At 35.5% G+C, this 27,762-nt stretch overlaps 1 protein-coding gene and 1 non-coding gene across 4 annotated transcripts in view; both read right to left on the reverse strand.

Annotated features, from left to right (window-relative positions):
- Positions 1–397: 397 nt before the first annotated feature.
- HECW2 (HECT, C2 and WW domain containing E3 ubiquitin protein ligase 2) overlaps positions 398–27,762 on the reverse strand; it is a 466,207-nt gene continuing 438,842 nt past the window's right edge. For all 3 annotated transcript variants that reach the window (XM_016433751.2, XM_001369816.4, XM_007494546.3), the window contains 5 exons: positions 26,621–26,767; positions 23,586–23,700; positions 20,332–20,417; positions 19,177–19,289; positions 398–8,723 (listed from right to left, as the gene is read on the reverse strand). In XM_016433751.2, the coding sequence (XP_016289237.1) occupies positions 8,612–8,723; positions 19,177–19,289; positions 20,332–20,417; positions 23,586–23,700; positions 26,621–26,767 (573 nt within the window). In that variant the 3' untranslated portion in view covers positions 398–8,611. The remainder of the gene's footprint in view (positions 8,724–19,176; positions 19,290–20,331; positions 20,418–23,585; positions 23,701–26,620; positions 26,768–27,762) is intronic.
- On the reverse strand, positions 25,708–25,835 carry LOC130454215 (U6atac minor spliceosomal RNA). The gene has a single exon (XR_008911888.1). It is a non-coding gene; the product is annotated as a U6atac minor spliceosomal RNA (small nuclear RNA).

Raw genomic sequence — 27,762 nt, forward strand, 5'->3', positions numbered from 1 at the left:
CAACCCTTTATACTTTTTCATTCTGTGACCAGAAAATTAGCTGTGAAAGCCTTTCTCTTTTCTTCTGATGATTTATCAATAATAACTTTGAGGTGCACATGGCCAAATGGACTAAACTAAAGGAAACAAATCCTGAACTGATGGTTTAATTCAGGTAACATTACTGGATCTAGTAGCCTCAACCTGGGTTTTTGCTTACTCAGAAACAATTAATATTATTGAAAATGTCGAGTCTTTGGATGAAGGACACCAGAAAGAGAGCAGAAAACAATTCAACTGTAAAGACACAGAATTGCAAGAAGGGACCCCAGCCTTCTTTCATGACCCTGCTTTGTGCTACTAACTCTAGGGTAAATTTCCCTCAGAATTATAACAGAAAAGCTATAATTTAACATTCTTTTTCTTAAAAGAAGATTTATTTTGGATTAAGTGATTTTATGATGCAACATGGTTTTAAACAAAAATAGAGATCAGTATGAAAATAAAACAAATTGTACACATTAAAATATCTTTCCCTCAAAGCATCTTGGAATCATAAAAAATACAACACAAGAGTCGTCAGATATTCAGATGAGGATCAGTATACAAATATCCCAGAAAGCAAACATTATATTAAATTTCAGAATCACAGGCTTTATATAATACTGCCCATGAACCACTTCCTGTATGTTTTACAATTTGCTATATTTGCCTTGAAGAAAGAGGATGAAATTTAACTGATAAAAGATGAAATGAGAGATGTATAATCTTAATGCTTCTATCAAATATCTCCCATTGTTTTTTAATCTCTATTAAAAGTCACATTGAATAAATGTGCAACTTAAATCAAACTCCCTGAAAGATAGAAACATTGCTATTGCATGTGATATGTAGAATAGTGGACACGTGAGGTGAGAAAGCATGAAAAGGCATAAAAAATGCACTGCCAGTGCTTGACTGAAATCTTAGAAATAAATGTTTTTTTTTTATAGTCTTAAAACTTTAAAAAGAAAGACATTATAAAATTAGATTGAGTAATACTTTCAGTAAAAGATGGGGATCCATGGATTTTGTGAGTTCATTTTGGAATGCCTGCATCCCTACTATAAAAACATGTAATCATTTACACTTTCCTACATATTGATAGCCCCCAGATTTGCTTAGAAATCCTACAAAAGATAACTACATTACCATTAAGCATTTCAGAGCACTGGGGTTTCATCCTCTGTTTCCCCCCTTCAGTCTTTCCAAAATACGCTTACCTGTCCTTTTCTACAAAGGGTGATGGTCAGAGTTCCACTGATGGTCCCAGCCTTACCTCAGTAATCATTGATTTATTTTGACTCATCTATCATCTCTAGTATATATTTCAAAGTTATGACATTTTAAAAGGATAGAAAGATATTTCCATAGCCTTAGCACAGTGCCTGGAATATAATCGATGCTTAATAAATGTTTGTCGACTTGACTTACCCAAGGGCACTAGATGTAAAAACTTTGTATAAATGAGTCTCTCACTCTTCTAAGATACCCTAAAACCACCCTCAAAGTATTTTAGCCTTTTCCATTAAAATAATATCTTATCCTGCTGAATCACTGAATCATGATAGCCAAAGAAATGACCTTTTGTGGATGAAAGACCTTTCAGTTTCCATGAACTTGAATTATAAATACTACTCAGATCTTAATCTGTCATTCCATAATTGAACTCTTGGATTTTATTTCTTATATCATTTAATAAGTAAAATTTAAGGTACCACTAGAAAGCATGAGTTGAATAATTTCCCCAAAGCTATTCTCACTGAATGTCCACTAAGCATAAATTAAATATAATAAAAATATTGAAGCACCACCCTTCATTTTATTTACTTTACAAGGCTCAATAATAGTAATAATTAATTTTTTAAAACCCACAATGCATATTAATGCTAGCCTTTTGAACCTCCTGGTCAATATATGACTAGCTTTAATACTTTTTGGCTAATTCTGCTGTACAATATAGATAATAATCACCAACCTACAGTAGTTACAAAATGAATATTCCCCTCCCCCCCGAGTAGATGGTTTTTCAAGAAATGGTCTCACTAGACCATACAGTATATTTTTCATAATTGGAAATCAAATTCAACTTTATATGCTAACCCTTCTTGCTCCACCAAAAAGATTCAACAAGGTTAATTCTGTCTCTCCCTCCACCCCTTCTCTGTCTTTGCCATCACTTCATTCATTCAGAGTCTTTTCTGGTCCAAATATGCTATGATGTCAGTAGCACACACCCTCAATACATTCCTTGTGCCAGACACATAGAAAACTGTTGCCTCTCCCATAGCCGGACAGCTGGTCCATAATGACTGTTGCATTCTCTGGGTGGCTCAACTGTTAGGCTTCTTGTCTCTGTAGCTCATTTTGAATGCCCTCCTAATGGGCAGAAACTGGCCTCAAGCCAAAATACAGCTAGTTCTAATGTCTCTAGCATGTGTTCAGCACTGTATGAGGCAAAGTGTGCAGTTGTGAAGGATTGAGTTCTCGAAAAATTAAATTTTCACGTTAAAGAAAAGTACCTTGCTTTATCTTCTATGGAATTGTTGAGTGGGAAAAAATGAAGAAGCCTGAATTCTGACCTGCCACACTTGTACATAAATGTTTACCCACCACACATCAGAATGTGAGCTCCTTGAGGGCAGATACTATTTTTGCATTTGTTGGCATCCCCAACACTTTGGGCAGTGTCTGACACAATGCATGTTTAATAAATGCTTGCTGACTGACTGCCAGAATATTGCAAAAAATCAGCTAGATTATAGAGACATAGCAAGAAGCTTTAAGGGTTTCATTTCTTTGGGAAATTATGTCAAATCCTTCCTGTTTTTTTTTTTAAATCACCTACGGCGGAATAAATATTTTAATGAAATTATAATGTGCCAATTTCATAAACAATATAGGGGTAATTTGATCTTTACCTAGGTCATTTTCCTAGGTAGAATTGTTGGGGACAAAAATATGTTCTTAAATTGACTTCTAATGCATTAAACTATCACAACACTTTTATATACTTAAAAAAAGCCATCATTTCTGACTAGAGGACTGTCCTGTGGGAGTATGAGTAAGGTATGAGTTTTAGAGTAATTCTTAATTTTTTTTCTCATTTAAGAGAAGACATTTTGGTTCTGGAAAAAAAGTTGTTTCCTCTATCAGAATAGAGGTGGTATTATAGTATTGGTTACCACCAAAGGTACAACAGCAGTTTTTATTTTGTTTTGTTTCTAATTTGTTTGGATGAAAATAGAAAACATAAATAATTAAAGAGTATCTTTACCAGATTTTTTTTTTGTGATGAATGACATTGTGAAAGAGAAGTAAGAATAGTTTATGCAGAACATTTCAAAACTCTTATCTCTCATGTATTTTCACTAAGAAAGATGTCTCGGCAGCTCTTGGCATGAACTTTAATTGGTTATTGGAAAGTGAGTGTTGGCTGTTAAATGTACCTCCATCTACACTACTTTACTGGAATATTTTAAGGATTCATAATCTTATCTTCATTGAGTACTCTCTCCCCTGGTGCAAATTGCAATGCCTTAGTAAACATATAATAATAGCTACTGCTTATATAGCTTTTTGAGACTTGCAAAGTACATTATAGTTTACCTTATGACCCTGAAAACAACTTTGTGAAGTAGGTGTTATTATCCCCAATTTACAGATAAAGAAACAGGTTGAATGAGATTGAGTAATTTTGCCATACAGCTAAGTGCTTGAGATTGGGTTTAAACTCAAGTCTTCCTGATTCCAGGTTTATTGAATTCCAGGTTTATATGAATTGCTATGCCTGAGGAGGCTAACCTTCTATGGCTGAATAGCTCCATTTTTAATTAAGCTGATCCTACAGGAGAGATATGTGTTCTCTCACCGGACCCATATCTGAAGCTTTCTCACCTTGGTAGGTCTACCAGAGTTGGCTTCTGCTCACAACCCAGGGCTACTTCCATACCAACATGAAGAATAAGAGGGGACTTAAATGGAAGTTATCTCCATCTAACTGAAAAAGAAATGATCATGTGATAACAATGAAAATATGTGCCTCTGACTCTATCCAAAAGATATCCATTGAAATATAGGGTATTGAGAATTGTGGCATATATTATATATGTGTATATCTATAATATGTACATATACACAAAACACATATGTAACATATATATCAGTTCCTTCCTTTCTTAGTTTTTTGTTATTTTTATTTGAAACCAGATCATAAATTTTCGGTGTGTTTTAGAAGGTCAATAAAAACAAAACATTGGGCTGAAGTTTTGAATTTCTCCCCAAAGAAATTAAAATACAACTGCTAAATTTATAGGGGGTTTTCCCACTTGGATGTAGGTTTACAGATATTTTAGGAGGCTATCTTAGTCTAATAATATAGTTTTAAAAAGCCAAGAGTCAACCTTCTTCTAAAAGTCCCAATAATTGAACTATATTGATGAAAGCAATGGTTTTGTCATTTTCTGAGTGGATTATATAATATATGAATTTATAGGAATGAGATATTCATAGGATGATACAAATTACAGTTCATTTGGACTTCCTGGACTGCCCCCTCATTTTAAAGATGAAAAAAAACTGAAGCCAAGATAGGTTATTTGATTTGTCTAAGGACATACCAGTAAGCAGTACAGTAGGAATATGAACTCATGTCTTCTGATTCCAAATCTATGAATCTTTCCACTATACCATATGTATCCACATATGTAACCACAAAGTCCAATCTTATTCCTCTATACTTTCAATTAATATATTCAAATACATATTTTTGACTCATTATACTGATATGAGTTCCCTGTGAGAATGGGTATGATTTACACTATAGATATACTTGTAAGTGGTTTAAACATAATTTTCAATATGTAGCAAAAATATTTATGCTAAAGTAATGTTCTTATATGAAAAGGATTTTAGTATAGATCTTTGACAGTAATGGATATACTGTTTGAGGACCAGCCTGAGTATATTCATAAAGGCTTATCACCAAAAGTTTGGCCAGTAGGTGACAAAATTTTTGGCCACAGAGACTCATAAAGACCATCCACTAGGACATGGAAAAGCTGTGTTCTATGCTAGTGGAAGGAGGACCCACAATGAAATCATTTGTGCACATCTCATCTTTCTACTAAATTGTAAACACCCCAAGGGCAGGAATGTGCCTTATTTCATATTTTTATCTCCTGGCCCTAGCATAGTTATCTATTCGTAGTCAGTATTTAATACAAGGGTTGATGTTGAATTAAAATCATTTTAGGAATACAATATGAAGTCAATCTTAAGCCAGAAAAATCTGACCAAACATTCTGTGACTTGAGATCCATGTTGTGAGCCAATACAAGGTAATGAATACTGTCCAAATGGTCTGCATTTAGTGGCAGGATCCAGATTCTTATGCTTCAAACTTAAGATATGTTCTACTCTAGCTAAAATAGAAGTAATGTGAAATGATATGACTCTGGTTTGGTATTTCATTTAGAAAATTTGAAGGATTAAGCACTAGGTTAGTCCTTCTCTTGGAGACCCCATTTCACAGAACAAGCACTGCTGTTTCAGGCACTGAAACTTTCCAGTGTAAATTCCTTCTGTGCTTTCAGGACTTGACAATCATTAACAAATGATTACCTTTCAAGAGTGGCCAAATACAAAGAGCAATGGAAGGATCTAAGGGGCTGGTCATGAAGAAATGGAATGGGAACCTAAAAAGAATTAGAAAATGGCTCTCTATCGCTGTTTCCCCCCACAAGATATTTACTGAGATATTTGGCATTAAGAATTACTACAAATATAGATCTTGCTGTTGCTATAATAAACAAACATCACTCTTGAATTGTTTGAAGCCGGGTTATTGGAGCACATACATCATGGGCAGAAAATGCTTATGGGTGTTCTCCATGATGGATTGCTTTTTAAAAGCAATTTTTTTAAAATCTTTAAATCTTTAAAAATATTTTCTACTTTATTCTAAAGAAATATTATTTGAATGTCTTTGTTCAGCTATTGTTCCGTGTTTTCTGTCTTTTCCTAGTGAAGAAAAATAAATTAGGCAGACATGCTAAAGAGCTCATCAGAAATTCCAAGTTCTGAGAAAAACTTCAAATAGTCTAATTAAGAATGTTTGTATGCATTAGGTGATTCTATTTTTTTGGGAAAAGTTAACATAGCTAATACAGTGATCTGCTTTTAAAATAATTGAAGAGGTATTTCTCTCTCCACTTGAATCTCTTACCTGATGGATTATAGACTATGGCAAGCAGTAAAAGTGTCCGAAACTGAAATGATAGCACGTGTGAAAATTGAGTGTAGTTTCTGAAGAAGTGTGATCGTGTATATCAGATATTTTGTTAAAAGACTACATTGTAAATACTAGTTTGCGAATATATTTTCATACACATTGATCAAAAACATGTGCATAAAAGTATACTATACTATTTTGTTCTTATAACATGGGAAAACAGAATACAAAAGAGGTCATAATTATTTGCATAATTAAAGATATCATCTGTATAACTGTGCTCATTAAGTGCAAACAAATATTGTAAGTCCAAATCTGCTTGTTCCCCCCCTTTTTCTTGTTTTTTTTTTCTGGGCATCTTATAGAACACAAACACATCTTACTCTCCAAGGGTATTCTCCAACACAGAGATCAGGCCATTAGTGCAGGATGGTAATACAGCCCACAGGAAATAAAGGACATCCTTCTTAGGGATCACAACAGTAAGTGCAACCCAACCAACTGGACAGTAACCAGTGGCAACATCAATGTCTTGAAAAATAAAGTACATTAGCTCTAGAGCAAAATTAATTCCCAATATTTTATAATAAGAATCCTTGAGCTGTTTTTTATCTCCAACTCTTAGAGAATGTTTCAAACAAGTTCTAATAATATTAAGCTGACCAACTACTCTAATTCACATTATCCAACCCCAAACCCCAAATGTACTTCATTCAAATAAAATTCTGGGAGATTATAACCATAAAAATGTACAAAAATACAGAGATAATTCAGATGACTTTCAGGTGAAGGACATACTTTGGTAAAATTAAACATACTTAAAATTTTAGATGCCATGCAGTTTGTGAAATACCATAGTAATACCACCAATTAACTAACATTCATAAGAAAATTATGCATCAGTCACTACTCGGGTCTAGAAACATTATAGACAGTTTAAATTCCTGAAGTGGAAGTGGTTATGAATGAAGAAAAATTGATATTGCTATTCTTAAAGAGGATTGATTTCTTACACAATGTTCTGGGCTTCCCAAGTGAGCTTAAATGTGGAAGATGGTATACAAATACAGAGCTGTGGGGGGAAAGGAAAGGAATAGAAAACATCCTTTTTAAATGTCATCTCAGAATGGTGAATGAATGGAAAAGAATCTGTGCACTTGAAACAAATTGTTGTTGCATGATTATACAGTATGAGTTTCTAAAAAAAAAAAAAAAGATTACCTAGGTGCCCAGCCTTGGTAGTGGTAGACTGGTAGACAAAGCAAGGGAAGAAAGGTGAATTCTAAGAAGCTTTCTTAATTATTTCTAAGAGTGAATGAGTTGTTGTCAGTCATATTGTAACATCTCTTTGACTTTGGTACATTTAGTGCAAAATATTTGGGGGGAATTTTTTTTACCCTTATAAAAATAAAAGGCATTCCCCCCCCCCCCTTGAGAGTACTTAGAATTACCCACACAAAAACAATGCATGGAAATGGAAGAGATGAGACACAATATGCAAGGTTCTTATACACAATTTAAAGAACACAAACATAATGAGCCTATAAAAATAAACAGAACTTACTGTGTATTTTTTTTCCTGCCATGATGTGATAAATTGCTATTTAAAAAACAGTTTCCATGCATTATAAAGCATAAAATCTGTAATTCATTAGGAATCCATGATATAACAGGTCATCTGTAGCCATCTCTACTTAGCCATATACCACCTGAATATGCATTTTCACCAGGCACCTTTAGGATAGCCCATTTTAGTTACTTCTCTGTGACTCAGATTCCTTTTCATGGCAACTCTTCTAAAAGTTGATACATACGGTGCACACCATGCAGGCACACAGAGTCTTAGGTACAGCAAGAAAGGGTTGTTCTGTCATAACAGTGGGCATAAATTAATGTACTTTCAGGAAAGATTTTCTTTATTATATCATTTAACGTAAGCTAATTTGGAAGTTGGGTCAAGAGATGCCACAGTTTGGCTTGAATAAGTTCAAGGACTAGTTTTAGGATCTTGATTAAGTCCTTATAATTACCATGTAGTTGATCCAGTACAGTCTCATCTTGTTCTTGGAACATAATGAATGGAAGAAAAAAAAGTTTGGCAGTCAGGAAGAACTGTTGATTGAAAGACTGTTGGGTTTTCCCTGCACATCAGGCCTCTCCAGATCCTTCCAAGAGGACTCTGTCACCACTGTCCTATACGCCCCAGAAATTATTGAGCATTTGTTCTTGGAATCTTACTCCCTAGATACACTGTAAAGTAACCATTCTTTAGGAACTCCAAAATTGAGGTTCACTCATTCTTCAAGAGGGCAAGTTCCATTAAGTCCCATCCATAAAGGGCTGGGCACTATGGTTGCCAGATTATTCGAGTCCAAAAGTACTTGTTTCTTCAACAGCTGTCAAAAGTTTTTCATAAAGCATGGAGAATGATGGATAGGGGGGAAGGTCCAGACGATTAAAACAAGTATGAGCCCTGCAAAAATAAAATTCGAAAAAGACACATAAGTATCAATCTATATAACTTCAAATTAAATTAACCATGGGTTTGCCATATTTGCTTTAAAATTAATTCCACCACCCCCTTGCTTTTGGGGGAAAAGGTTGCATATAACCATAAATTAATCAGAATTAAATATATCTTGTTTTTCAGTAGTATTTAAAATCAATGCTCTCGATTCTATCTTGTTTTACTCTCTAGACAACATGTGAAATCTTTAATTTAAAGGAAACTCTATTTTTGGTGTTAATAATTTCTTTACAAAAAGATTATACTCTTCTACCTAGGCTTAGGATCCCAATCTGTGGTCTATTATGGTAAACCACAACTGCATTTTTTTCTAGGATCAAGGAGGGGCTCTTTAAACTAGGAAACTCTGCCTATCAGACTGAAATCATCAGGAATTTCCCAGTCTGCCTAAAGAGGTCATCCAAACCTGAATCTTGTGTCTTAATATTTTCCCCTGATTCACAGTGAGCAATAATGGCTATTCAATCCCTATATGAACTATTCCCTTTTACAAATGCTTCCTTTCCCTCAAGATAGAAATAAAATATGTCTTCCTGTTATTTGCACCTGAATCACAATAAAAACATGGTCTGAGGCCAGTACAATCTTATCAGGAAAGAGATCTGAACTTTTGACATTGAATAAGCAGTGTTCTATTTTGAATGTGAAATAGTTTAGTTTGAGAATAATATTTACAATCAAGTATTGCCCCTGGACATTTATGTTTAAATTTACCTGATACATCATGTGCCTATATATGAAATGAAATGAATACATATATACTATCTGATTCATCTTGCTGACACCCATAAAAGGCTTATAGTAAGGACTAAAAGAGGCACAAATCACTTCTTCAATTTGCACTGCAGGATACTCTCTGTGCTTCTGAGTTGATATACACTTTTAACCCCTTTCCCACCAGTATTGACCTTTTTATTGTGGTCTTTGGGACACAGAACAGCTCAGGAAAAGTAGGAGGGTCAATGGGGTGCCATTGTGAGTTAGTTATGAGAACTCCATGTTTCACTCACTACCAGGACTAATCTGTGGAGGAGCACTAAGCAGCAGCCAGCTAGTAGGCTAGGAAAATACCCTCAAATATGTCTCCCCTACATTTCCCACCCATTAAAGGTTCAATTAACAAAGAAAGCAAGTACTTTCAAAGAAAGCTAGTACTCACTGGGAAGGTAAAACTTATTACATTAAAACATTTAATATTAATTTCTTTAATCAAATCTACCACTCTCCTTAGTTAAAGGGAGTTTTGAGGAAGGCAGGAAGCAATTTGGAAGAAAAAAAGAGAATTAAAAAAAATTATGCACCATAATTGATCAGATTGTCATGGTGTAAATTCTATTCCTTGGGTCCCCTCCTCCAACTCTTCCTTTTTTTACTTTTACTTTTACTATAGCTAATCCAGTTTTGGAGGTCCCCTGTGAGCAGGGGAAGGGTTGGGTCTCTCTATATCCCATAAATGCCTAGGGACTCCTGCATATTGTTGTAAGAATTCCAGTTTCAGGACATGCAGAGCCAATTCTGACTCAAGTCACTTACTTTTTTCCCTGAATGTTGAGCTACATAAGAAAATAACTTTTATTTTGATGATAATTGATCAGTGTTTCTATATATTATTGACAGAATTATATTTGACATCTGAATTGTATGCTATTTGACTCTTTTTTGGACCTCACCTTTTATCAGAACCTAAAAACTGGTCTTCTGATTAATATTTTGGCTTTTTGTTTTTCTTGACCTAATTGTTGATCCTGAAAGAGATATCCAGGGAATGCTTAAAACACAGCTTGATCCAGAGCAATCAGTTTTTATTCTTCTTATTCAAGAATTACATCCTGATTTTCATTAGGAAGAAAAAAATTTCTTACATAAAAATGGATATCTTTTAAAAAATCATAGAATCTCAAAGGTATAAAGTATCATAAAGACCATTCTACCTAAATCTCTTGTTCTAAAAATGAAGAAAATAAGGTCATAAATTGTTAGTTTTTTCTCCCTTTCTTAATGTTCTTTTATTTCTAGATGTTCTAATTCATTCCCTAGTTGGGCAATATTTTGAAAGAGAAGTGGCCCATTTTTATGACCAGTGAATTGAGTTTTTGTAAATTCAGTCTTAAAAGGTGAGTTCATTATTATTTCACATTTATATATTTCATATTTATGGAGTGAGTACTTTTGAAAAACATAAAATTGTTGGTAGAGCAAACAATCAACCTTGATTAATTTGCTTTGTTTGCTTAAATCAGGATAAATTTGTTGCACTATGTATATGCCACTTTGAATCAACTCTCTTCCCAGAATTTTGACATTTAATTATTTTTCTCTTGACTGTAGATCATTCAAACAGTAATTAAGCTATAGAAGCATTAGTACAATACTCATACAACTGATAGAAACAAAAGGTTATGAGTATAAATTTATATTGAAATATTTGTAGTTGTACTTATTGTTGGAAATTTTGGATTTATTTCTCAGAAATATTTGGAAAAATGATTCTATTTTCTAATAGAGTGAATTCTCAAAGCAGCAAATACACTAAAGAAAAAAATTGTGATAATGGTGGTGAATATGAATTAATAGAACCACATTTTAGTGAGGGAAGTTGGGAGCAACAAGTCTTTTCACCAGTTGAGGATATTTATTGGGAAAAATGAACTTTATCCAATTTTCCATGCTTTCTCACATCCAGCAATTCAGGAGGTATATGGTATCTGTCTCTGCCTTCTCCACAATAGATTTATCCATCTTCCTTTGATGGGTAGGTATAATTGTATTCATCAACAGAGAATGACCTACACTCATATGATTTCAGCGTTTTAAAATGCCTTAGCAATTAAAGGATGCCATGATGCTGCTTTGTAGAGTGAACCAGAAGACCCGAATTCAGGTCCAAGAGGTACTGTACCTCTTGCTTACCAGCTGAGTATTTTTAGTCAAGTAAGCACAACATTCCAAATCTCAATTTACTTATCTATAAAATGACAGGATTGGATGAAATTTCTCAGTTCCCTTTTAAATCTAATATTGTGTGGCTCTTTAAGGTCGTTCTAGTTCAATTTTCTTGTTTCAAAATAACTCTTGTTAAATCATTTGCAGTCAAAAATGTAACTTTAGTTACTAAATCATAGTAAAAAATTACCACAACCATTTGATTTATATCTTAGTAACTATTAATGAAATAATTTGTGTCACACAGCACCTTTCTTTTAAAAAGCTTTAACAACAACTTTGGAAAATATATACTTAACTAGGGGGAAAACATGCTTTGGAGGGGAAAACTGTACAAAGAGATTCAATGATTTTCCCAAGGTCCTAGGCTGAGTCAGTGGCCCAGCTAAGAATAGACCCTAGACTTCCAGACTCTCAGGGGAAGTCCACCAGTGATTTGAAAGTTGTTCGTTAAATGCCCATTTCTACTTTATTCCCAGAAGCTAAAATGGTGGTTCAATTCCACTTTTGAGCATGTAGCATTTGACTACAACTCCCCTACTAGACTATAAACTACTTGGAGGAAAGGTGCTGGTCTTATATACCTTTGTATCCTTCAGGGGACCTATCAAATGTAGGCTCTTAAATGTTTATGGAATGAATGAATTGATGGTTTGGGGTGGCCCTGGGGAAAATGGTCCAGTGAGTCATTACTATACCAACTTCTCATGAAGACAACAGGGGGATTTCTGGCGCTAATCTAAGGTTTGGGATTCAGGGCGGTCACAGGAGTTTAGTTTGATTTAGTTAGGCTGACATAACCCAGAGTGGAATTGGACTTTTAGTTTAGCCTTCAATTAGGTCTTCTGTAATAAGGATAAGGACCAGTTTTATTAGGGCTCTGGTGGCCTCAAACCTTTTCATCTCTCCTCACAGGGCTGTGCCAGCCTGGACCAAATCTCTCAAGGGTCTCTATTGGATTCTGAATAATGCTGAAGTAGGAGGAGATCCAACAGCTGTTGGAATGATTATTTTTTTTCTTCCCACACTCTCAAGCCAAGTATGCTCTGGGTTTCCTGTGACCCAAGGTGAAAGCGGCCCTTGGACTGTGGACACCTCCAGAGGGATGGAAGATGAAGTCCACACCACGACCAGAGTTAGCAACGAAAGCAGGTGCTTCTTCTAGGGCCTCTCCCTGATAGATAGCATAGCACTCATGCTCACCGAGGTAGGAAATAGAATGGCATGCGAAGCCACCCCGGCAACTTAGCTCACTGAGCAGTATGCAGCATCCGTCTTTCTTTCCAGAAATTGTGTCGCTGCTTCCATGGAATGAGCCTGAGACACACAGGCTAATTACAGGAAAAGCAATGATGACCTTTGAAAGCAATCCTAACCAGCTTCAACCGATTCTGAAAAGCTCCAAATTCAGGCACTGTTAAAATAGCAACACTTTGCACATTCACACATCTTTTCTGCTCATGTTTCCAAATGCCTTATAAACAAGAGAGTATTGCTAATGAGGAAATTGAGGAACAAAGCAGTCAAACCACTTGCCCAATATTTACCATCAATTCACTGTTTGAGCCAGGAAAAGGAGGAAAAAAACCAAAAAACAAAAACAATAGAATGCTTGAGGCTTTTCACTCTCCAGTTCCTTGTCCTAGAGAAAACTCTTCCAGAAAATAAGAGGAGGGCCTTAGGACTTTGTTGATATTGGCAACAGCAACCCACGGTCTTTGGTTTCAGTAAAGGGATATTTTTCAAAACTAATACAGGACTGCAAGATATTGCTACCCATGTTAAGTATCATAAGTTGAAAAGAATACACTTGTGTTTACCTAATCAGCCAGAACAATGGGGGAGGGGGAATCAGGAAGAGGAGGCGAATGTGGGTCTATCCTTTGGAGACCATTTTGGAATCTAGTCAGATTTACTATTTTTGTTGCTATGTGGGCATAAATCAATCAACGAACATTATTACATCACAGATACAGTCAGTCAAATGTTAAATGAAGAATTCTTGCCAGTCAAAAACTTCCTACTGATTCTTAGATTGGAGAGGCAGATAATTATTTCAAAGAATCAGAAATATTTTCTAGATGAATCTCTCTGGACTAGAGCTATTCTTGGAAACAGAATTTTTCAGCCTAAATCTTTAGTCTGAAAATGCTGTTTCTTTACTATCTGTTCCAGCTTTATTTTTTCTGTGACTCCTATCATTTAAAGCTACAGTTTACTCTCCCATAACTATCCTTGTTGCAGATGCCTTTGTCAAGTCTTTAGGAACTTGTAAATATTTCAACACTTCTGAAAAGATGGGATTTTTTTTTTCAGTTCAGTGGATCTGAGTTCATGTGCTTCTGTATATGAGGGCAGATTTGAGTGAATGGAAAACATTTTAAGTCCTAAAGGAAACCTGAAATGAATCTCAGCTTTTTATATCTGCATACATATGTATGTATATATATGTGTGTGTGTGTTCATAAAGATGAATATAAACATATGTGTTTATATAGAGAGCAAACATATATATATGCTTATAGATATACAGTTTTTAAAGATGAATATTTCTTTTATAATTTATTGTTTATGTTGTGTCATATTGTTTGTGTTATATTGTTTGTTTGCTAAGGCCAGTTTTTCAGTGTGACACACTTTCTAAAAGTAAGGATCTCCGTGTAGTTTAGATTTGCTCTGGATAAATCTAATAAATATCAGATGACTTAAATTCAGCTCTAGTAGTAGAGACACAGGAAGATAAGGAAGCAGGGTTGGCTTTTAGCAAAGTTGTTATGGAGGCCAAGTTTATTTTTCTTACCTCCTCTTTTACTTTCTGTGACCCTAAACATTTATAAATACTCCTCTGGCCCCTTCTCATTGATGATGATGATGATGTTGATGGTATTCACACCAAAATCAAAAAATGACAGCAACTCGATATTGTAGTGGACAGAGCACTAGTTCTGGAGCCAGGAAGATCGGAGTTCAAATCTAGCCTCAATTACTAACTGTGTGACCTTGGGCAAATGGGGACACACTAGAAAAGGAAATGGCAAACCACTCCAGTATCTTTGCCAAGAAAACCCCATGGATTTTGTCCATGGAATCATGTAAAGTCAGACACAACTGAAGGACTAAAAAAGAACAAAACAACAACACCATCATAGTGGATTAAGGTTTGAAAAGTGCCCCCTATACATGATCCTATTTTTTTCTGTTTTTTTTCCCCACAAAAGACCTATGAAGTAGATATCAAGAGAGATAACTTATATAAAATGTTTTGTAAACTTTACAGTGCTCTATAAACACTATAGCTATAACATTATTACTACTACTGTAGATTTATTATCCCAATTTTATAGATGGGGAAACTAAGGCCAGAAAGTAGTATATGATTTGAATCCAGATTTCTCCTAACTTAAGATTCAGTACCCTTTCCCATTATACCACTAAATTTTCTTCTGAAGCAACAGAGAAGTTAAATATATAAATATATATTAAAATGTATATTAAAATATATAAACTAACATCTTAATTTAATAATGAAGAAATTGTGGTCCAGAGGGACTCTGTGACTTCCATGAGACCACCTGGGTAATATCAGAGCTGAGGTTCAAACCAATACAAAGCTCTTTCTTTCTTCCTCTCTACTATCTATTGACTAAGACATCCTCTTCCTAGAACCTCCCACAGTAATCCCTGCTCACAACTTTCCATGTTTTGATGTTCTACTGTGCATTATGGATGTCTATATTGCACACAAATTTCATATTTGCTTACCCAAACATATCAGTTGTGTACATATTATGATGTCTTATGGGGCAGAACGACAAAGGTATCAATGGTAATATTATCTAACTCATGCCCAGTAGTTTTGAAGCCTGAGAAAAGTACTCTGGTTAACCCATCTGTTCCTGTGCAATTGTTCTACTATCTACAAATAAGTCAAGTTTAACTTTAAAAAGGCCATTTTCACATTTAAAAAAAATGAACTTTACTCCATTTAAAATTAAATGTCTTGAGAAAAAAGATGGTTTGCTTTCAAAACCTCATTAATTAATTACAATTAGCAAATCCTCAGCTTATCTTTTACAACCAGCCCTAGATTCATCATCCAATTAAAAAATTAGGATGGGGGGAGTAGGTTGGAGAGTCCAACCCAATAATATAACTTTCCTACTACAATTCTCAAATTCTGTTATCAAATCACATGGCTAAATCTTCATGGATGAGTATAAAAATCTCACTCTATATGAGAAAACTCTAACTTGTTTTACTCTGGCAGGGGACACCTCTTTCCCAGTGACCCTGAACCCCCATGCTAGAAAACCTGGGTATTGGAATGCCCACAAAGCAAGTGTGTCTTATAAACTTATTCTTATAAGCCATGTGTGAAAACTGGGTGGTAGGAAGTATTTTTAAAAAAATTCCAAAATACAGAACTAACCAGAAACCACAAAGCAGAGGAAGTACAAGCAGTAAGTTGTTGACGTATTCAGTATATAAGGCTCCACAGAGACACCCAACTGTCTGCAGAATTGTTTTTCATTTGATCTCAAATTACTTGTTCCCCACAAATGAAAGAAAATGCGGTGATGCACAAAATTTTTAATGGCTTTGAAGCCATGCATTTTGCTATACCACTATCATTTTTAGGTGGTATATTTCACAAACTGGTATAGGAAAACAGGTCTAAGTAGAATGAAGAATGAATGACAATTATATTTGATTGCTAGAGAAAAAGTATAAAGAACCCAGACTATGATGTCCAATGATACTGGGATTCCCCTCTTCTATTATGCCTGGTCAACACAGAGGTAAAGTATGACATAGAGCTAAAGAGATAACCACTTCCATCTTCCCACATCAATCTAGCATGATATCACTATTTGAGGGGGTTGTGGAAACAGAATAAGAAAGAAGCCATTTGGAACAATCCAATGAAGTGCCTGGGCAGTGGGTAAGTAATCTCCACAAAATAGATGCTAACCAGTGATTCACTAGCAAGAAAAAAGATATATGATTATGGAATTGAGGATCCTTCTTTGAGATCAAGGAGATTTTAATTCCCCATTGATGAAGCTGAGTACCTAGTAGTACGTTGATAAGTGTTCTATTTTATTTTTTCTGATAAAAAAAAGTGATTTGGCAAATTTTAAAAAAGACCACAGAGTCATATTTAGATTAAATACAACATCTTATATTTCAGTTAGAGGATTTGGGGAGTCAGCCTTGTCTGTGAAACAAATATAAAACTCTCCTAATAGTACTATGAGTAAACAACAATGTTCTGGACTAATAGAGGCTGAAGTATTCTCCAAATCTGACATTCAAAAGACTATTTCCTCTTCAGGTTTAGATTACTAAGGGGAAAGTCTAGGTTAAAATGCAAAGATTACTACAGTCAAGTTTAATTATTTTAACTAATGAAAATATTTCCATGATCATATAAACATCAATTGGAATCTTGCCAGAATTATGAAGGGAGGAGATTTATTGTGTGTGTCTTTTTCTACCACTATTGGTATGATCTGATGAGTGAAGAACAACTAGAATCTGGTGTCAACCTTAACTTACAAAGACAGGAAAGAGAAGATGTTGTATAGTAATTACCCTTCTGTTCCTGTGCAATTATTCTATCATCTACAAATAAGTTGGTACAAGAAATGCTTTTTCCCTGAATATGGAAGATGTGTTAACATGACCAGATCCCTAATATATTTCCAATTACCTATCAGCATCATACCTGCTATCTTAGATGAATGGCAAACTATTGGCTTTTATCAACATTCATATATCTTTTCCAAGTTCAATGAATAATATGGTAACTGAACAAATGTAGTTGACAGCAGCTTAGTTTCAAAGAATATCGAGGGTCTTGGGATGCCTAGAATGAAGAAAGACAACAAACTGCATCCAGTCCTGTCCTGTGAAGGCTAATTCCTTAAAGTCCCAAGGTGGGTGGGTGGGAAGAGATAGAAAGCCACATCCTTAGGTTTTAGAGGCATTCTAAATTTGATAGAAGCAAGTGGCTCTCCAAGTATGGCATAATTGCCTTGTAGAAAAACAATAAAGTAAAGTCACTATTTAAGTAATAAAAGTTACTATTCCCCCAAAGCTGAGACAAGATACATCAGTCATTTTCCAAACTGAGGATCTGATGGTAACATGTAGGGTTCTGAGGTTGCAGGATGTGGTACTTAGTTTCACAATTTATAGCAAGGTTGCTAAGGAAGTAACATGCTGATGTAGATAGGATGGCAATATGCCTTCACAATGTTCACAAAAATAAACTCACATTATTCAACTGCAAGTAGATTGAAAGAGGGCTTTGGGGGAAAAAAAAGCCACCCTTGACACCACTAAAACTGGGAAACTGTTGACTATATCTCATGGTAAAACACCTTTGACAAGTCACTTAATCTTTCTGGCACTATACTTCTTTATCTATGCATGTGTGGGGTGCCTTTCTATGATTGTATGAATTCAAAGATGGTGAAATAAAGTAACCCTAAGGTTATTTTTCTAATTGAGAGGAAGTGCAATGTTAATCACTAATGTGCTAGACTGAGATTTGGGAAGAACTGAATTCACATCTTGACTGAGATGCTTATTAGGTGTGTGATTTTTGGTCAGTTGACCTCATCGTGCCTTAGTTTCTATGCCTATAAAATGGAGATAATAATTCTTATAAAATTGACCTAGGTTTGTTCTGTTGAAAGTGCTCTTTAAACCTGAAAGAACTACTATGTGTTAATTATTACTGTTCCCTGACCCTAGCCCCTAATCCCTCTATTTATCCTTAGATACCTTTTCTTCCTCAGCACAGATAATAGCTCTCACTAAAAAGTGAATTAATATTATTTACATATCAATAAAAACATTTTTCCTTAAAGAAACTTGGTTAACTTTAAATGAAGTCTCAGCTCAGAAGAATTAGAATTTCTGTAAATAATTATGGAGGGGAAAGAAAAACAATTCACAACAATGTCAGATAACTTAATATTATTTACAAATGAACATGGTATTACTTAATAAACATCTAATACCTCCAGATAACTGGTGCTATAGGAACTGGACAGGCCTAACAAACCATACATGTGATTGCAAAAGGCATCTTTATATCAGTACCTGACACACTAACAAACACAAAACTAGTACGAATGTGCTATATTGCATTTTCTATCTTAAAATGTAGGTACAATTATCCATGAGAAAGCATTTTAAATTTCTTTAGGAAGACTTAACTAGAAATATATTTCAATTTGAGTCAATAAAAATTTTATTAAGCATTAATGCTAAAAGTTCAGGATAGGAAAACAATATAGACCTGAAGTCTTCTCCCACTTTTTTTTTTTAATGGGAAGGCAACTAACCAGTTTAATTCTAGTGGTAACTACAATTTTGTCTATTAAAATATCGTTGCAACAGTGAAGAGAATTTGTTTAATTTTATTTTGGTTTACTTTGTTTACCTGGGAAGGGCAGTGATTTTCCCCCATTTCTCCACACAGAATCTCCTTGGCCCATTACTCCCTCGCAGAGAAGCGAAACCTTCATAGGGTATGCTGGATGTGCCTGTGACAAACTGCCAATGCAAGTAAAACAGGATAGGAAAATGAAATATGGTTCAGCAGAAGGGAAAGAAGAATGCTAAGTTCTGTTTAAAATTGTTGAGTAAGAGTGGCATGCTGTTTCCTGCTGGCATCTTTCTTAGGTTCTAATTATTATATCAAATGGAGCTTTCTTTGTAGGCACAGAATAACCACAGTACAGAAATTCTAATACCCAGCCAGAGAAGAACAGCAGATTTGTAATAGTAAAAGAGGAGGCAAAATTCAATAAAGGAATATTGGATAAATAGGAATTATAAAATGGCCTAATGTTAACTACAACTACCTGAGAGGTATGACCACCCACCAGAGCTCTTATAGCCTCTCACTCATCCTTGGAAGAAAGAGAAAACTACTGGCGTTGGCTCAACCATGGTAAGTTAGCAATTGCTGCACCCTGTAAATTCTAAGAAAGATGACAAGTCAATTGAATCCAGCATTGACTGAGGAAGAGGCAATGTGATATAGTGGATAGAGAGGTAGCCTTGAAATCATGAAGACTTGGTTTCATGTTCTGCTTCTTCCATATCTAGGCTGTGTGAAGCTGAGCAAAGTCACTTTATTTCTCAGTGCTCTAGGAAACTACCTAAGATGGTAAGTTGTAGAGAATGCTGTTGTCGTTCTTCAGTTGACTGTTGACAGTTGACAGTCTGACTCTTCCTGATCCAATTTGAGGTTTTCTTGGCAAAGATATGAAAATGGTTTGCCATTACCTTTTTCAGCTCATTTTACAGATGAGAAAACTGAGGCAATCAGGGTTATAACTTCCCCAGAGACATAGTCAATGTTTGAAGCCAAATTTGAACTCACAAAAATTAGTCTTCCTGCCTCCAGATCCAGCATTCTCTGCACTGTACTACCTATCTGCATTAGTAGAGAAATTTTCCTATATTAATGAAACTACAGAGCTGGTTCCTATGCCTTTTAAGTACATGCTACATTCCTAATGGTTTTAAGACCTAAAAATCAATGCCATTGTATTAATAAAAATAAGAGTCCAATGGGCATCTATCTCACCTGTAACAACCTTAGTCGTTGTTCATTGTTGAATCTTTCTACAGCAGCCCAGAACCACCGGATTACAATATGATTGTCGTGATAGCCTATCAAAGCAAGAACAAGAGTCCATATTATTTTAATTGTAATTTAGGTTATGAAGAAACACATTTTCCCAGCTGTGTGACCCTGGGCAAGTCACTTAACCCACAATGCCTAGCCCTTACCACTCTTCTGCCTTGAAACCAATACACAGTATTGATTCTAAGACAGAAGGTAAGGGTTTAAAAAAAAAAGAAACATGTTTTTAAAAGACCCTCCAAATACAAATCATTATCTCAGTTTCTTCAAAAACAGGATATTGATTCTCAACCCAAATTAGATGGGCTGTATAACATCATGAAGAGGACAATGAACTTAAGATCAGGAGACCTGTTTTCAAATCTTGGATATGTCATTTGTTTATCCCTATCATAACAAATCATAACCCCTTTGGGCCTTTGCTTACTCATCTGAAAAAATAGGGGGGTTGGACAAAATGGTTCTTCCAAATTGATTCTGCTTGGATTCTGTGATGCCCATTGACCGCTATGACTATAAGACAGATTTGAAAATTCCTTCAGAAAAAAAAAGGGTGAGTGAGCTTGTTGTCCTACCCACAATTATTAATTGTTTTTATGATCCCCTCTCTATCTGGGAAAATTCTTCCACCAACTGACTAAGCCTGAAAAAACTTTATGGCTAAAAGCCTTTACCCATTCCCTATGTTAGTGTATCTATTTTGGTTTATACTCTTTGTGGCATCCTTAAAAAATCTGCTTACCTGTACTTCTAGAATGAAAATATTTATAAGGTATACAACATCAATTTGAAACAGTTTTCACCTCAACCTCATTAATGGATGTGGGGGATTATGGGGGACACAATTAATTTTTTAATGCAGAGAGAAGTTTTTTCATCCAGCAAATTGGGGGAAATCAGGTTCTAGTTAGTAAAACATAATTTTGACAATGTAATGCCATGTAGAAACTATGTAAGGAAATTAGAAAGTCGTTCACAAGATCAGAGATTTACAGTTGGAAGGGACTCTGGAGGTGGTACAAGCCCCTCATTTACAGATAAGGAAATTGACATACAGAGAAGTTAAATGACTTTGCTCAAGGTAACAAAGGTGGAAGAGGCAGAATTTAAATGCAGGTCCTTAGAGTTTAGATCAAAAGCTCTTTCCAGTATTCAACACTGCTTCTTCTAGTTGTTAGAGTATTTTCTTAGAGAAATAACAAAAGTAGAAATGTGAAATTGCTTCCAGGTAATGAAAAAGATAGTCTAAGGCTAGGGTGATGAGATGAAAACGTCAAGGATGGGTAATGAAGTAAAAGGATTGATGGGAGAATATTTAATGTATCTTAAGAATTTTTCTCTTAAGTGCTTATGAAGATACTCACTTAAAAAAATCCTTATCTTTTGTTTTACAATAAATACTAAGTATTGGTCCAATGGCAGAAGAGTGATAAGGGCTAGGCAGTGGGGGTTAAGTGACTTGTTCAGGATCAGTCTGAGACCACATTTGAACTCAAGAGCTCCTGTTTCCAGCCTACCTCTCAATATACTGAGCCACCAAGAATTCCCCAGAGTATTCACTTCATACTGAAAACCATAGGAGACTAAAGCTTTATAGCTAAGGGGATTAAAATTGATTTAAAAAAAAAAGTAATGTGTCCCAAAGTGCAATGGAATGCCTATAGAGGTGGTGAGTTGGTGAGTCTCCCTCTCCCTCTCCCCTCCTGCCCACAGTCTTCAAATAGAGGTAGGAGGACCACTAGTTGAGTATGTTAAAATAGGAATTCCATTCCTGTGTGGATGGTACCAGATATATGCTTAGGTTGCTTCTGACTCATTGATTCTGTAATCCAGAGGCAGATAATGTGAAGCAGAGACAGCTAATATTTAGCATTATCTCTAAGGCAAAAAACCACTTTACTAAGTACTTTACAATGGCCCTATGATTGTGTTAATTACTTCCCATTTAAATTTTCTTCTTCTTTTGAACTTACAGAGCTTTCTTGCTATGTAAATGTTTTGGTAAGGCTTTTTTATCTTGATTGTATTTAATACTTACCCCTAAAGTCAGGCTTCCTAACTTTAACTTTGCTTAAAAAAAAAACCAAAAAACAGGTTTATCTCATTGTAAATGAAACTCGATAGCATTTGTCTGAATTATTTGACTGAAGATTTAGGTTGACTGTAAGAAATATAAAATTTTTAATTATGTCTCTATCCATCTAGAATGTAAAAATTCCAAATTATTTATTTATAATATCTGGAAAGCTATTCCAAAATTATCTATCTATCTATCTATCTATCTATCTATCTATCTATCTATCTATCTATCTATCCATCTGTCTGTCTGTCTGTCTGTCTGTTTGTCTGTCTGTAAATCTACCTACCTATCTGTCAATTTATCCATCTGTCTGCCAGATATTAAAGTGTAAATATAGCAGAATGGCAAGGGGACATGCTGATAAATGCTTAACCACTGGCTCTCTGAAAAAAAAATCACACACTTTTTTTAGTTTAATCTGTATTTTAACATTTTCCCCATTGCTTTCTTAAATCCAGACAGCCAGTAAAACAATAAAGCATGCCCTGATTTGTAGCATTTGCTGATTTTCAAAATATAAATTCTCACACTGAAATTTTAATAATTGACTCTTGGAAGCTTATAAAAGCTGCTTCCAGCACATCCCTTCATAAAGACCTGACTTTGGAGTTGGAGAACAGGCGACTCTCAAAGATTTTGATTGCACTGGGTAGAAGATGTTGCCAAATATGGTGTTCTCCTTCATTGATGAGATTGCAGGTGGAGACCAAGGGGAAAAAAATATTAGATAACACAACATTGAGTCAACCAGTAAGTGGCTCAATGAATCAAGACCTCTTGGTCTAGAAGCTCAAAGGGTGTGCCTCTTAAAGTTCCATAAGGGTGGAGGGAGGGATGGGCTGGAGCTGGCCAGCTAGTGATCTCCTCCAAGGCAATTACTTAGTGTTCACATAATCATATTTCCTCACTAACAATTAATTATGATGACATCCTTAGGTGGTATGTAAATGGTGTTTCCCCTGTTTGCCAGATGAGGAAACTAGGTAAAAATGGAGATGTGATTTTGTTTAATGTCTTATAAAGGATGCTTCAAATCTTTGAGAAGAAACCAGGTGTCCTCATCACAGAATACCACTCCTGTTAGTTAAAGGCTTCAAACTCCACCAAGTTTCACCTCCTCTATATTCTGTGTTGTTTCTCCAGTCACTTAGGTCTATTTCAGCAGTTCCAGCGATGACCAGTTCCAGTTCCCTTGCATCAAACACAGATACCAGTCTAGCATCCACCACCTGTGAAAGGAAGAAAGTTCAAGGAAATGAGTCAAGGAAATCCCTATTGTGAAGACTTGTCAGAGAAGAATGGTAATGGGAGGAAGAGATTAATAAGTGGTGCTGAGGATCCCTTTTCTATGATAAATCAATTGATAGGCATTTATTATTTATTTGTATATTAATTTATGTTAAAGTTTTATATGCAAATGTTAGACATTATAAAGTATAATTTAATTTGCAGCATTGGTATCTACATCATCATCATCATAGTCAACATTTATATAGCATCTATTATATGCCAGTGACTATGCTAAGCACTTTACCAATATTATCTTATTTGATTCTTGCAATAACTCTTGGAGATAGGTGTTATTATCCCCACTTTACAGATGAGGAAACAGAGGTGAGGTTAGTGACTTGCCCAGCATCACACAGCTAATAAGTGTCTGAGGCTGGATTTGAAATTGGGCTTTCCTGACTCCAGGTCCAGCACTATATCCAATGCTCCACATAGATGCCCCTAGATGTCAACATGCCATAGAATCAGAGGACTGTCATTCTAGAGCTGCAATGGACTTTAGAGGTCATCACCCCATCATTTTAGAGGGAAGTTATCATAACCACCACCACCTCCACCACCACCACAATGAACTAGTGGGAGAGAATATGGAGGAGAGGTCATACAGGATAGGAAGCATGGATGGGTTACTATCTCAAACTGATTGCTCTATAGATATCTTAAACCAAACAAGTCCAAAACAGAATTCATTATCTTTCTTCCTATGGTCTCCTCTCTTCTGCTCTTCCTCATTAATATTTTTTTAAAAATCCTTACTGTCTGTCCTAGAATTAATAATGATTCTAAGACAAAATTTTGGTTAGGTAGGACTAAGTAATCAAGGTTAAGTGACTTTCCCAGGATCATGCAGCTAGGAATTGTCTGAGGCCAGATTTGAACCTCCATCTGCTCAACTCCACGCCTGTGCTACCTAGCTGGCCCTCTTTCCTGTTACTCTTGAGAGAACCAGTCCCAGCACCCAGCCTCACAATCTTGGTGTCATCCTCAAGTACTCTTTCTCACTCACCCTACATATCCAATCAGTTTCCAAGTTTTGTCATTTCTAATTTCAAAACTTCTCTTCTATAGATGCCCCCTTTTCCTACTCTCTAAGCCAACACTGCTGTGGATCCTTCTGATTTCATGTCTAAACTATTACAATAGCCTTCTGGTTGGTCTCCCTGCCTCATCTCTCTTCACTGAAGTAAATCTCAGATGTCAAAGTGATCTTCCTAAAGAATAGATCTTACTAGGTTATCTTCTTTGTTATGCATGCTATAAACTCCAGTGGCTCCCTCTTACCTCCAGTGTAAAATCCTCTGACTTTTAAAGCCCTTCTCAACCTGGTCTCTTTCTACCTAGTACAATGGTTCTCCCATCACCACTACCACCACCACCATAATGAATTGATGGGAGAACCTGGAGTCTTCGCATACTCTACTCCACATAGTCTATAATCCAGCCACACAGATTTTCTTGCTGTTCTTCATGTATAACATAGCATCTCCTTCTTTACAGTCCATCTCCCATGCCTGAACTGCTCCCTCTCCTTATCTCAGTCACCCTGGCTTCCTTGGATAGTTCAAACCTACTGTCTGCAACATCTTTCTCAGTACCCCTTCTCACATACTGCTGGTGTTCTCCTTCTGAGATTATTCTCCTTTTCACTTAGCATATATCTTTATTCACTTTCATACGTCTTGGGTCTACATAGTTGTTGCTCAGTCTTTTTCAGTCATGTTCAACTCTTTGTGACCTCATTTGGGGTTTTCTTGATAGACACACTGAAATGATTTGCCAGTTCCTTCTCCAGCTCATTTTACAGATAAGGAAATTTAACCAATAGGGTTAAGTGACTTGCCCAGGGTCATTTAGCTAATAAGTGTCTGAGGCTGGATTTGAACTGAGGAGGAGGGGTCTTTCTGACTCCAGATTCAGCACTCTATCTATTATATCATCTGGCTACCCTAAAAACATATTTAGATGCTACAGAGTAGGTGGCAATGCCTTAGACATATGTGTACTGTAAAGGACACCAGGACCTTTTCCATTCTTATCAAGGGCAGTGCTAACCTTTTCTCCTTCCATATATTAAGGACTTAAGGTAAGGACAATTTTATTTTTTGGACTTTCTTTGTAGCCCTAGAGTTTGGCACAGTAATTTACAGGGAATACGCTTCATGTATATGCTAATTTTTCTGAGAAAATGGGTTGAGCTTGGCACAAAGTAATAATTTTAATAAATGCTTATTGACTGGCAGGCTGTTTTGATACTCAACATCTATGAGACCATCCATAGGAGTATTAAGGATTCTTGATCAAATCAAAGAATTTTCTCTCAAAGAATTCCAGATTTTTCCATACTACATCAAAATAATGATTGGTTCAATCTGCTTCTCTGTTCTGAAAAGGATCTTAGTGGCTTCTAAGGAAAAGTCTCTTGGAGTATATAACTAGCTTGTTCTGACCATTAGGCATGATCATTTCACACCCTCAAGCATGAGATTCGATTACCCATATCTTAGCATGCATGACTTAAAATGATATTAGTGGCCATTAAATCATCAAATCCCATTTAAATTCTAGTCAAAACATTTAACTCAAAGACCTCTTGAACCAGAGAATTCCATGAATTCAACAACCCACCCAACCCAACCCATTTTCTCAGAAAAAATAGCATATAAGTGAAGAGTTTTTCCTGTAAATTAATTTGAATAATGAATGTTACATAAAAAAGAACATATCAAGCAGGTAGAAATAATATGTGATATCTGTAGACCCAGAAGATAGATTTTGACATCTATGGGTATCCATATGTGGATTTTGACATCTGTAGAAATGAAAATTCAAAGCATGCACCCCAAACCCCAATTTCTTTACCTCATAGAAACCCCGCACTAAGCTCTCTGTTTGTTGTACAACACCCCTCTCAATTCTCCATTTCACCATTCTTTCGATATATTCCTTCTTGTTCTTCTCTGTGACTGGGATATTGGCACCCCCTGGCTTTAATTCTCGTTCAGTGATCTTGGAGCAAAAAGACACATTTTTTTTAATGGAGTCTTTTAAAAAAAGTATTAGTTTAGTCAAAAAAGAGAGCATTACCTATAGCATGAAAACCCTTTACCACATTTATCCCTGTAGTTTAAGAATCATGTCTTCCATATATTCTCTACAAGAACTTTTAGCCAATGTCATGCACACAGAGAGCTTCTAGTAATTCTCATATGACTGATTATCTGCTATCAAGGAGGCTTATAGTAACACTATTTCTTTCTATTTCTCATTATGCCATGTGTGCAATAACAGATTCTTTTAAATTAGGTTGAATTTCTTTGAGGCTCTGGCTATTTGCCATTTGAATGGCTGATTAAGATTGTCATACATTTCAATATTTCCTTAGCATTTATTATGTATTGGTGGGATCTACTGTTTAAATGTGAACTTCATTTTGAGAGTATAGGACGTACATGCAGATGAGTACTAAGATTTAAAAGATAGTAAGTATAAACTCTGAAAAAGTAATACAAAGCTAAAAGTAAATTATATTAAAGAAAGAAATCACTGACACTCCTACATGAATGCTCTGAGAATAACATAAACCAATGTTATTGATTCTATTTTGCATATCTATATCAAAAAATCGATTCTCTTCCTTTTCCAATTGCATCTCAATTAGAGCCGGGTACAAATGCATACAAATGGACGAGGGCTCCAGGACAAGAAGGGCTTTTAAAATATATTAGAAACATCAGGAGTACCCCACAGTGGATATCGTGCTTTTGAAAACAAAGAATAAGAATGATTACACAACAACTTATGTAATACACTGTCACTCAGCTCCTCTCCCTCTGTGATGGCATTGTATTCACCAGAGACCAGAACTTTGCAACCAGAACACACTTTGGCAGAGTAAAGGGGTGTACTCGCCCGATTTAGGTATTGCCAAACTAAACCAAGAATAGTCATGCCTGATTTTTGTCCACTGACAGAGCTGATCACCTAGCAATAGATTCTAACAA

The sequence above is a fragment of the Monodelphis domestica genome, chromosome 4 (genome assembly GCF_027887165.1).
Source record: "Monodelphis domestica isolate mMonDom1 chromosome 4, mMonDom1.pri, whole genome shotgun sequence".
In the NCBI taxonomy this organism is placed as follows: domain Eukaryota; kingdom Metazoa; phylum Chordata; class Mammalia; order Didelphimorphia; family Didelphidae; genus Monodelphis; species Monodelphis domestica.